Raw genomic sequence first — 12,716 nt, 5'->3', positions numbered from 1 at the left:
TTTCTCAGTGGAAAAGAGTAAGCAGTGGAGTGCCTCAGGGATCTGTACTTGGACCGGTGCTTTTCAAATTATTTATTGGAAACAACTTAGTAGAACTAGGGGTCACGATTTTAAACTCCAGGGAGGAAGACATAGAACCAATGTCAGAAAATATTTCTTCACTAAGAGGGTGGTGGATGCCTGGAACGCCCTTCCGGAGGAAGTGGTGAAGACTAAAACTGTGAAAGATTTCAAAGGAGCGTGGGATAAACAATGTGGATCCCTAAAGGCTAGAGGATGGGAATAAATAAAAAATCTTAAGCAGCACGGAGTGGCAGTTACTACCCTTAAGAGAAACATGGGGGTAACCTATATGGAGTGGCAGTTACTACCTATCAGGCCGATACAGAACAGTGTGCTTGGCCGAGCGTTTTTGACGTGCTATTATTACTCCTTATACTGTAAGGGGTAATAGTGCGTAGAAAACGCGTGACCAACCTCCACCCCGAAACTAATAGAGCTCATCACATACAAATGCATGCTGATGAGCCCATTAGTTAGTCACCTAAAATACAGAAAGTAACGCCTGCCAAAGGCTGGCGTAAATTTAATAAATAAATAAATCTGCCCGCGGCCCACAGGTTGGAAAACAGATGCTCAATTTTGCTGGTGTCCGTTTTCCAAACCCATGGCTGTCAGCGGAATTGACAACCGATGCCGGTAAAATTAAGCATCGGTTGTCAGACCCGTTGACAGCCGCCGCTTCCGCTCTTAAGGAGGCACTAGGGACGCGCTAGTGTCCCTAGCGCCTTCTTATTAGTGCAGGCCCTAATTTAAATAAAGAATTGCGTGCCCAGGAGAGGGACCTGGGCACGCGTTGGGAGAGCGGGCGCTTGCCTCGGAGCACTGGCTCTCCCGCTGACTTTATTGAATCGACCTGTTTAAGAGAAACATGGGGGTAGCCTGCATGGAGCGGCAGTTACTACCTTGGGAAGCTTGCTGGGCAAACTAGACAACGTCATAAAGCCCAATACAACATGTCACAATACAACATGTCACAAAGTTAAATGTAAAATGTCACAAATTTCAATGTTCCAAGGAGATGCAGAAGTATTAAGTCAGTCCCAAACTTCGAGATTAATAATGTAGAAATAATTCTTTATTTTTCATAACGGCAAACTCCATTGCTCAAAACAGCACAGATTTCAGAAAGGGGTCCCCCGACACGGACCAGTGTTTCGCCAAACTCGGCTGCGTAGGGAGGGACAATAATTTTATGTGGCATTCACAAGCTTCAAAGTTCTATGCTTTACTGTAATTTCAACGCAAGGAGAGGTTTCCTGCTCCTCTATTGTACTTTACAAATTTCAATGTAAAATGTTAAAATTGTTTAGTCTTAAATGACACAATGTTCCATTGTAAAACAATAAATCCACTCTAACAGACTCCTCTGTTTCCACTGTAAACCGGTGTGATATGTCCGATGAACATTGGTATAGAAAAATAAATAAATAAATAAATAGATGGACCATTTTGGTCTTTTTCTGCCGTCATTACTATGTTACTATGTTATAAATGATCTGGAAAAGAATAAAACGAGTGACAATCAAATTTGCAGATGATACAAAATTATTCAGTGTAGTTAAATCACAAGCGGATTGTGATAAATTGCAGGAAGACCTTGTGAGACTGGAAAATTGGGTATCCAAATGGCAGATGAAATTTAATGTGGATAAGTGCAAGGTGATGCATATAGGGAAAAATAACCCATGCTATAATTACACGATGTTGGGTTCCATATTAGGTGCTAAAACCCAAGAAAGAGATCTAGGCGTCATAGTGGATAACACATTGAAATCGTCGGTTCAGTGTGCTGCGGCAGTCAAAAAAGCAAACAGAATGTTGGGAATTATTAGGAAGGGAATGGTGAATAAAATGGAAAATGTCATAATGCCTCTGTATCGCTCCATGGTGAGACCGCACCTTGAATATTGTGTACAATTCTGGTCGCCGCATCTCAAAAAAGATATAATTGCGATGGAGAAGGAACAGAGAAGGTCGCCCAAAATGATAAAGACCTCTCATGATTTTAAACACCTCTATCATATCCCCACTCAGCTGTCTCTTCTCCAAGCTGAAAAGTCCTAACCTCTTTAGTCTTTCCTCATAGGGGAGCTGTTCCATTCCCCTTATCATTTTGGTCGCCCTTCTCTGTACCTTCTCCATCGCAACTACATTTTTTTTGAGATACGGTGACCAGAATTTATTTATTTAAAAACTTTTCTATACCGGTATTAGTAGGTACATCATACCGGTTTACATTAGGACTGAGGTGGAAATTACATCAAACAGGTACAGGGGAGGGGGTTACATAGAACAATGAAGAGAGATTAGCCAGCGAAAGACAAGAAAGGAGACAGGTAAACAGTGAGAACATAACTTTATACAAGCCTATATATAAGGGTTCAGATCAGGTATTGCTGCATCAAGAGGTTTATTTATTTATTTATTTATTTATTTAACTTCTTTTACTATACCGATACTCAAGACCAGGTCTTATCGTACTGGTTTACAATAGAACAGGGGGAAACCAATTAACATCTAGGTAGAAAGTAAAGTTACATTAAACAGGGAGCGTAAAACATGGGAGATGGAAGACAGGACAGATTTTAAACTATAACAACTGGAGAGTGATAAATATAATCAACAAAAAAACCCCAATATGTTAGTGATACATAAACAGAGATTTATCCTAGGCGATTATTAACATGGTATGTCCAGTGGGGGGAGGTGAGTAAGGGGGGAGAGGGAATTGGGGAGGGGGGGAGGGATTAGGGTGAGGTCAAAGGGTGAGCATCAGTGTTGGTTGAAAGAGGTTCCTTCAACGGTAGGCTTGTGCGAACAGCCAGGTTTTCAGTTTCTTTCTGAATGTTAGATGGCATTGTTCCTGGCGTAAGTCTTGGGGAAGCGAATTCCATTGTAGCGGACCTGCTGTCAAAAGTGCTCGCTTGTGAATAGAGTTGTGGACCGAGGATTTGTTGGGGGGGACCTTGAGCGAACCTTTGTAGGCAGTTCTGATTGGCCTTGTGGAAGTATGTAATTCGAGAGGGAAGGTGAGTTGGAGTGTGGATTGCTGGTAGACGGATTTGTGGATGATGGTGAGAGCCTTGAAAAGTATTCTATATTGGATGGGAAGCCAGTGTAGGATTTTTAGGATTGGTGTGATATGGTCCTTGCGACGTGTGTTTGTAAGGATCCTGGCCGCTGCGTTTTGCAGCATCTGTAGAGGTTTGGTAGAAGAAGCGGGGAGACCGAGTAGTAGAGCGTTACAATAGTCGATCTTTGAAAACAGTATGGCTTGAAGCACTGAACGGAAATCCTGGAAGTGTAAGAGCGGTCTTAGTTGCTTCAGGACCTGTAGCTTGAAGAAGCATTCTTTGGTTGTAGCGTTAATGAATTTTTTTAAATTCATTCTAGAGTCAAGGGTGGCCCCAAGGTCTCTGACCTGGCTTGCTAGTGGGATAAATGCATTATTGGTGAAGGGGTTGTTATCGCTAGGGGAGATAACCAGGAGTTCCGTTTTGGACGTATTTAGGACCAGGTTGAGACTCGAGAGAAGAAGGTTGATGGAGTGTAAGCAGTTGTTCCAAAAATTTAGAGTAGAGGAGATGGGGTCCGAGATGGGGATTATGATTTGCACATCATCCGCGTATATAAAATGGGTGAGGTTGAGGCTATTGAGTAGCTGGCATAAAGGGAGTAGATATATATTGAACAGGGTAGGGGAAAGTGAAGAACCCTGAGGTACTCCTTGGTTTGATGGAATGGGGTGGGATTCTTTGTCATTTATTTTAACTTTGTAGTGCCTGTTGTTCAGAAAAGATTTGAACCAGAGCAGTGCAGAGCCAGTGATGCCTATTTCCATTAGACGGTTGATGAGGATAGAATGGTTTACTGTGTCGAACGCCGCAGAAATGTCGAGTAGGGCTAGAAGGTATGATTGTCCCTTGTCAAGGCCCATCAGGATGTTGTCCGTTAGAGAAAGAAGGAGGGATTCTGTGTTTAGGCGTTTCCTGAATCCGAATTGAGAAGGGTAGAGAATATTGTGGGAGTCAAGGTAGTCTGAGAGTCAGATGTTTACAAGCTTTTCCATTAGTTTGGCTATAAAAGGTAGGTTTGCAATGGAGCGGAAATTTACAGGGATGGCTGGATCCAGGTTGGGTTTTTTTTAGTAAGGGTTTCAGCGAAGCAATTTTTAAGGAGTCTGGGACAGATCCTTGATTGAGGGAGCAATTTATGATGTCTGCCAGGGGTTTAGCAATGGTGTTAGGGATGGTGAGAAGGAGATTGGTCGGTATTTGGTCCAATGGATGTGAAGAAGGTTTCATTTTCTTGATTATCAATTCTATTTCCAGGGAAGATGTCGGTTCAAGAGATTCTAGCGTCTGTTTGTGGCTAGTTGGAGAAGGGTTAGTGGTTGCGAGGCTTAGTGGTTGCGAGGGGTTTGGAGAAGTGTTAGATGATGCCAGGGGGGCAAGTAGGTTTTTTATTTTGTTGTCAAGAAGATTGCCAACTCTGTGGATTTGTTCTGGGCTTCTTCTTCTGGGATGGTAGGGGGCATGGGGGTGATAAGGGCTGCCACATATGAGAACAGAGTTTTTGGGTCGTATAAGAAGCCGTGTATTTTTTTGGCGTAGAAATCTCGTTTGGTGCGGGTAATGGATGTCCTATAGTAGTTCATTGCTGTTTTGTACGAAGCCAGTGAGGAAGGGGAGGGATCTTTCCGCCAGCGTTGTTGGTTGAAGGTAAGGGGTAAGGTTGAAGGTAAGGGGATCTAATCAGGGGTAGGCCTGTTTGAAGAGCCAGGTCTTTAGTTTATTTTTTAATTTGAAGGTACAGGGTTCAAGTCGGAGGTTTGTTGGTAGTGAGTTCCAGTGGGTAGGACCAGCAATGGAGAAGGCTCGGTCCCTCATAGAAGTGAGGTGTGCCTTCTTGAGGTTACACTTGCTCCGAGTCATTCAGCGCACGCTTCCCACAGTGACCCCTGGCTCTACCTGCTCACTATTATTGCCTTGAGTGTAGATTGCACTTGCTCCGAGTCATTCAGCGCACGCTTCGCACAGTGACTCCTGGCTCTACCTGCTCACTATTCTTGCCTTGAGTGTAAGTTACACTTGCTCTGATTCATTCAAGCACGCTTCCCAGAGTAACCCCTGCCTCTTCCTGCTCAGTATTATTGCCTTGAGTGTAGGTTACACTTGCTCTGAGTCGTTCAACTCATGCTTCCCACAGTGACCCTTGCCTCTTCCTGCTCAGTATTATTGCTTTGATGGTGAGCCTTATGTTAGCAGCATAAATAATTTTGATCATGAACTATTCAATCATTAAATGTGTGAAATACTGCCAAGAGTTGTAAATGGTGTCTGAACATAATGGGACATCCAGAAACTGATCCTTTCTCCTCTAAAAAATACCTGGCAAGGTGAAACGGCACTGATGTAATCTGGAGATGTCCATGATACCACTGGAAACTTTCACGGCTCATTCTTTCTGAAAAGCTAGCCTTACACACTGCCCCATCATAGAAAAGTACAGCATGAACAGAAGGGTGAAAGCTTCCCATGCACATTAAACCGTCCCAGAACAGGAACCGTACAAGCAACAGCGGGGTAAGCTTCTCTCACTCCCACACACACTAAACCATCACATACTAAACCATAAGAATATAAGAAATTGCCATGCTGGGTCAGACCAAGGGTCCATCAAGCCCAGCATCCTGTTTCCAACAGAGGCCAAAACCAGGCCACAAGAACCTGGCAATTACCCAAACACTAAGAAGATCCCATGCTACTGATACAATTAATAGCAGTGGCTATTCCCTAAGTAAACTTGATTATTAGCTGTTAATGGAATTCTCCTCCAGGAACTTATCCAAACCTTTTTTGAACCCAGCTACACTAACTGCACTAACCACATCCTCTGGCAACAAATTCCAGAGTTTAATTGTGCGTTGAGTGAAAAAGAATTTTCTTCGATTAGTCTTAAATGTGCTACTTGCTAACTTCATGGAGTGCCCCCTAGTCCTTCTATTATTCGAAATTGTAAATAACCGAGTCACATCTACTCATTCAAGATCTTTCATGATCTTAAAGACCTCTATCATATCCCCCCTCAGCCGTCTCTTTTCCAAGCTGAAAAGTCCTAACCTCTTTAGTCTTTCCTCATAGGGGAGCTGTTCCATCCCCTTTATCATTTTGGTTGCCCTTCTCTGTACCTTCTCCATCGCACCTATATCTTTTTTGAGATGCGGCGACCAGAATTGTACACAGTATTCAAGGTGCGGTCTCACCATGGAGCGATACAGAGGCATTATGACATTTTCTGTTTTATTAACCATTCCCTTCCTAATAATTCCCAACATTCTGTTTGTTTTTTTGACTGCTGCAGCACACTTAGCCAACGATTTCAATGTGTTATCCACTATGTTGCCATCAAAGACAGGTTCAGAACAAACAGCAGCAGTGCAAGCTTCCCTCACTCCCACACACAGTAAACCATCAAAGAACAGGTACAGTACAAGTAGCAGCAGTGCAAGCTTCCCTCACTCCCGCACACAGTAAACCATCAAAGAACAGGCACAGCAGGTGCAGCAGCAGTGCAAGCTTCCCTCACTCCCACACACACTAAACCATCAAAGAACAGGAACAGTACAAGCAGCAGCAGTGCAAGCTTCCCTCACTCCCACACACAGTAAACCATCAAAGAACAGGTACAGTACAAGTAGCAGCAGTGCAAGCTTCCCTCACTCCCACACACACTAAACCATCACAGAACAGATACAGTACAAGTAGCAGCAGTGCAAGCTTCCCTCACTCCCACACACTCTAAACCATCACTGAACAGGTACAGTACAAGCAGCAGCAGTGCAAGCCTCCCTCACTCCCACACACACTAAACCATCACAGAACAGGTACAGTACAAGCAGCAGCAGTGCAAGCTTCCCTCACTCCCACACACACTAAACCATCACAGAACAAGCTGCAGCAGTGCAAGCTTCCCTCACTCCCACACACACTAAACCATCACAGAACAGGTACAGTACAAGTAGCAGCAGTGCAAGCTTCCCTCACTCCCACACACACTAAACCATCAAAGAACAGGTACAGTACACGTAGCAGCAGTGCAAGCTTTCCTCACTCCCACACACACTAAACCATCAAGGAACAGGTACAGTACAAGCAGCAGCAGTGCAAGCTTCCCTCACTCCCACCCATACTAAACCATCACTGAACAGGAACAGTACAAGCAGCAGCAGTGCAAGCTTCCCTCACTCCCACACACACTAAACCAACACAGAACAGATACAGAACAAGCTGCAGCAGTGCAAGCTTCCCTCACTCCCACACACACTAAACCAACACAGAACAGATACAGAACAAGCTGCAGCAGTGCAAGCTTCCCTCACTCCCACACACACTAAACCAACACAGAACAGATACAGAACAAGCTGCAGCAGTGCAAGCTTCCCTCACTCCCACACACACTAAACCAACACAGAACAGATACAGAACAAGCTGCAGCAGTGCAAGCCTCCCTCACTCCCACACACACTAAACCATCACAGAACAGGTACAGTACAAGCAGCAGCAGTGCAAGCTTCCCTCAGTCCCACACACACTAAACCATCACAGAACAGGAACAGTACAAACAGCAGCAGTGCAAGCTTCCCTCACTCCCACACACACTAAACCATCACAGAACAGATACAATACAAGCAGCAGCAGTGCAAGCTTCCCTCAGTCCCACACACACTAAACCATCACAGAACAGGTACAGTACAAGCAGCAGCAGTGCAAGCTTCCCTCACTCCCACACACACTAAACCATCACAGAACAAGCAGCAGCAGGCAAGCTTCCCTCACTCCCACACACATTAACCGTCACTGAACAGCTAAAGCACAGGCAGCAAGAGCACATGCTTCCCTCAGTGCCACATAAGCACACACACTACCACCTTTATAACACAGAGCAGATAGTGTAAAAGCAGCAGGGATGAAAACTCCTCCTCCCTCCCTCCCACACACACTGCACCAGCACAGAAAAGGTACAGCATGGTCAGAAGCAGTGCAAATTTCCTATACACATATTGCCCCACCACACAATACATACAGATTATACAGTGGTAGTGCAAGCTTCTCTCACACAATGCTCTGTCACAATAGGTAGATGCATTGTTTCTGTGTCTGCACAAACAGCGCCTTGCCAATGCATGTGAATCCTCTACTGGAAGAACCCATTCTACATGTGAGAGGAATTCAGTCTGCGCCCATTCAGTCTTTGATCATTACTTTAGTGGTTTTATGGACAAGATCTGTCCACTGGCACAAAGTGGGAGCAGCAAAGCTTACACTAGTTCATTTTTAAACAAGAAAGCCATTAGTCAAGTGTTACCTGAGTAGCTATGGTAGAGGTAAACTGTGAGTGATCGTAGAGCCATCCCTGCAGGCAGCTCTGGGTGGAGGAGCTGTTGGGCAGACTTAGTGAGGAGGAGTTCAGCAGCAGATGATACTGAGGCTGGGAGAACATCTTACAAGAGCTGAAGGACCCATCAGGGTCTCTGGGGATGTTAACGAGGAGCTTCTCCTCCTCCGTAGCATTGCCTGGCCCGGCACAGTGGTGAGATGGGACAGCAGCAATGAAATTGTGCAGCAGGAAGTGGAGAGGCAGAATGAGTCGTGGGAGGAAGAGAATTACCAGCGTCATGACCTGGAACCTTCCGAAGCCTCCGGCCTCCAGTAAGAGCTCGTCAAACCTCATGCCCAGGGGGTGTCCGCTGAATGTAGAGGCAGCAGGAGGGTTGGTAAGCAGAAGACACACGTTCTGGCAGTCTTTGCAGGTGATAAAAGGAAGAGCAAGTGAAAAGACGAGAGAGCTGCCTCCTGCCTGTCTCTCCAGGGCTTCCTTAGTCTGTCCGGTCTGCAGATCTTGTCAGTGAGATATTTTACTTCTTCACTTACAGATATTCAGTGGACTTTTGGACTTGTTTCCAATCTTTGGCCATAATCACCTACTCTTCTCTTTTGACACAGTCTCTTTCCTTTAATCATTACCTCACCAGCCTTGACAGAGACATTGGCAAGAAAGTCATCTAAGACCATAGGTGAAATTCTTGGTGTTTCTACACAATGGGCCTGGTTTTAAAAAGCATTTACACGCTTAAAATTGGGTTTTACACATGTAAATGCACGTTACTCAAGTAAGTAAGTAAAGTGCCAGAGGATGCCAGAGGATGTGGTTCGTGCAGTTAGTATAGCTGTGTTTAAAAAAGGATTGGATAAGTTCTTGGAGGAGAAGTCCATTACCTGCTATTAAGTTCACTTAGAGAATAGCCACTGCCATTAGCAATGGTTACATGGAATAGACTTAGTGTTTGGGTAATTGCCAGGTTCTTGTGGCCTGGATTGGCCTCTGTTGGAAACAGGATGCTGGGCTTGATGGGCCCTTGGTCTGACCCAGCAGGGCAATTTCTTATGTTCTTATGAGCTACAATATAGATCATTGAATTGTCCATAGGGTTTACCCGCATACGTGCTCATGTGAATGGCTTTTGGAAATTGCTATAATAATGTGTTCCACTGTGTGCATAGCTCCTTTGAAAATTACTTCCAGAAGGAGGGCAATTTTCAAAGTCATTTACATGAGTAAATAGTGATTTCTCTATATTAATCAGCTGTCTGGAAACTGAACTCCCTCAATGCTTTCTTCTAAAACGTGGACATGTTCAGGAAACAGCTCTGCCCATTATATCGTTTTATGTAATATATGTCTAGGCTGAGAAGTATTTTGTAGGGTTTTTTTTAAAGAAATATTAGAGCATGTTGTGACATTGATTTTAGGATGGTGTGTGTGTGTGTGTATGAGTGTGTGTGTGTATGTGTGTGTCTCTCTCTCTGTGACGTACCAGGTACACGGGAGGGTGTGTGTGTGTGTGTTTTGTGATGTGCTTTATATAAAATATGAATAAAATCAGAGTAATTTTCACATAGAAGATAGAGCAAAGCCAAGTTTAATGAAGTTAATAAAATGTATTTTGTAACGTTGAAACAATAGTTTACTGGTGATTGTACATTTACACCTTGTGTTTTTGGTATGTATATATATATATATATATATATATATATATATATATACACACACGTTGGGTTATAAATGATATATCTAATAATCTATCTGTATACACACAGAGCACTATTCAAAGGCATTTCTGCCTATGACTTGTGAGTTATCAAATAAATGCCAGCGTTTGGAAATTGCTGGATAATATTTAGCTGGAAAACCTATGGGCGTTCAGGGGCGGGACTGAGTTATCTTGCTAACTTTGATATTTGGAGTCAGCCCCATAAATTATTCATCTGACTCCAGATGTGGCCATAGTCACAGTCACAGTAACCCGAGCACGTGTTCCTGGATAAATGTAAATGTGTGCGGCATTATTCAGAAAACAGAAGGAAGAGAGACAGAGAGTGACCAGAAAATTAAAATAAAACAAGTTCGGGCTCGCGTGACTGCGCCCCCCCCCCCTCAGACACACAAAATAAAGTGGTGCAGAACTTGGGAGCAATAGGCCTGTGACCCCCCCGCTCCCTGTGGCTCCTGCTGTCATCGTGAGGTTGCTGTGCGGCCCTGGGGGGGCTGGGGGAGGTGGAGGGTGAATGGTTACAACTCACCCACCTTCCTGGGCTTTTCTGCCCTCCAAATTTTCAAAGGAGTTGGGAGGGCTGGGGCATGGGAGGGCCAGCTTGGAACTGGGTTTTGTTTTTTTTCACTTTATACAGCCGTCTTCTTTCAATATAGCTCCATAAGCTGAGATGTAGCCTCCTTCAGCCGGATAACTTTATTTGTTGATATTCAGCAGCAAATTTATCTCACTCAATATCCAAATAACTCAACCGGCCAACTTCTGCCGGATCAGATATGCGTTTTCTGGATTTTTTAATATTGGCCTCATATTGGAAGTAGTGGAATATAAAATAAAATATAAATACAGTATATATATATATAGAGAGAGAGAGAGAGAGAGAGAGAGAGAGAGACAGAGAGAGAGAGAGAGGTGAACATTTCTGTTCCAGTTATCCAAGAACTAACTCTCAGCAGATAACAATCTGAATCAGATAATACGATAGAGTAGCAGCACAGAACAGCACAGTTTATCCCAACAAATACTAAAACACAATATAGGCCCCTTCAATAACAACCGTGACGGATGAAACTCCCCTCCTTCCCTTACTAAGTACTTGGAGAAGTCCATTTATGGCTATTAATCAAGTTTACTTAGGGAATAGCCACTGCTATTAATTGCATCAGTAACATGGGATCTCCTTAGTTTTTGGGTACTTGCCAGGTTCTTATGGCCTGGATTGGCCTCTGTTGGAAACAGGATGCTGGGCTTGATGACCCCTTGGTCTAACCCAGCATGGCAATTTCTTATGTTCCCACCCTTGCCCCTTTTTTTTTTTTTTAATCTATTTATCTATTTATCTATCTATTTATCTATTTATCTATCTATCTATCTATCTATCTATCGCTTTTTATATACCGGCATTCGTGGGCCACATCATGTCGGTTCACAAGTAACTGAGAAAGGAAATTACAATGAACGATGATGGAGGGCTAACTGGGAAATAATTGGATAATATACAAACTGGATAACATATAAAGTACAGGAGAGACAGTCAACGAGCAGGGATACAACATTGTTGAACGACATGGAAGTTACTTATTCATGTTGAAAATAAATGTGCATAAGCAAAGATTAAATATGCATAAGCAATGTTACGGAGGCGTATGTGTGCACTTATAAACTTAGTATATGAACTTATTTACAGTATAAAGGAGGCATGTGCACTTATGTACAATTATATGCAGGGTGAAAAGGGGGGGGAGAGAGGGGGGGAAAGGAGGAGGGAACAAGGAGACAAGATGGCAAGGTACTTTCAAGCAAAGGTTGGTGGTGGAATGAAGGGCGGGGTAGAGAGGAGGCTACGGGGCGCAGGGGAAGGGAGTGGGTGAAGGAGCAGGAGGGGGTTCAAAAGGAGAACTGTGACTAGGGTTGAGAGGAGTTGGGGTAAGCCTGTTTAAAGAGCCATGTCTTGATTCCTTTTTTGAAATGGCTCAGGGACGGTCTAAACGGAGTTTGGCAGGGAGGGAGTTCCAGAGGGTAGGACCAGCAATGGAGAAGGCTCTTTCCCTGGTAGTAGTCAGGTGCCCAATTTTGAGTGAGGGGGTTTGGAGGGTGCCAGCAAGGGAGTTTCTAGTGGGGCAATTGGATTGACGGAATTGTGGCATATCTTCAAGCCAGGGGGAATTGTTTTTGTATAATGTGTTGTGGAGGATGGTAAGTGTTTTGTATTGGGAACGGAAGGCGATGGGGAGCCAATGTAGATCTTGTAATATGGGAGTGATGTGATCAGTTTTTCTGGTGTTTGTTAAGATTCTTGCCATAGCATTTTGGAGGATTTGAAGGGGTTTAATAGTAGAAGCTGGGAGGCCTATGAAAAGGGAGTTACAATAATCGAGTTTTGATAATATGGTAGTTTGCATAACAGTACGGAAGTCGTGGGCGTGTAGGAGGGGCTTCAGTTTTTTGAGGGTTTGAAGTTTATAGAAACCCCCTTTTAGCAGTGATTTAATGTGGGATTTGAAGCTCAGTTGATTGTCTAGGGAAACTCCTAAGTCTC

The 12,716-nt window shown here is 43.9% G+C and overlaps 1 protein-coding gene across 1 annotated transcript in view; it reads right to left on the bottom strand.

The window, feature by feature from the left end:
- Positions 1 to 8,980, bottom strand: part of SLC22A7 (solute carrier family 22 member 7) — a 103,554-nt gene extending 94,574 nt beyond the window's left edge. Inside the window, exon 1 of the mRNA XM_029592822.1 lies at positions 8,431 to 8,980. Within this exon, the coding sequence (XP_029448682.1) occupies positions 8,431 to 8,796 (366 nt within the window). The 5' untranslated portion in view covers positions 8,797 to 8,980. The remainder of the gene's footprint in view (positions 1 to 8,430) is intronic.
- Between the last annotated feature and the right edge of the window lie 3,736 nt (positions 8,981 to 12,716).

This window comes from Rhinatrema bivittatum, chromosome 3 (genome assembly GCF_901001135.1).
Source record: "Rhinatrema bivittatum chromosome 3, aRhiBiv1.1, whole genome shotgun sequence".
Taxonomy (NCBI): Eukaryota; Metazoa; Chordata; class Amphibia; order Gymnophiona; family Rhinatrematidae; genus Rhinatrema; species Rhinatrema bivittatum.
Note: the sequence above shows the minus strand (reverse complement) of the source record. Positions and strands in the feature narration are given on the sequence as shown.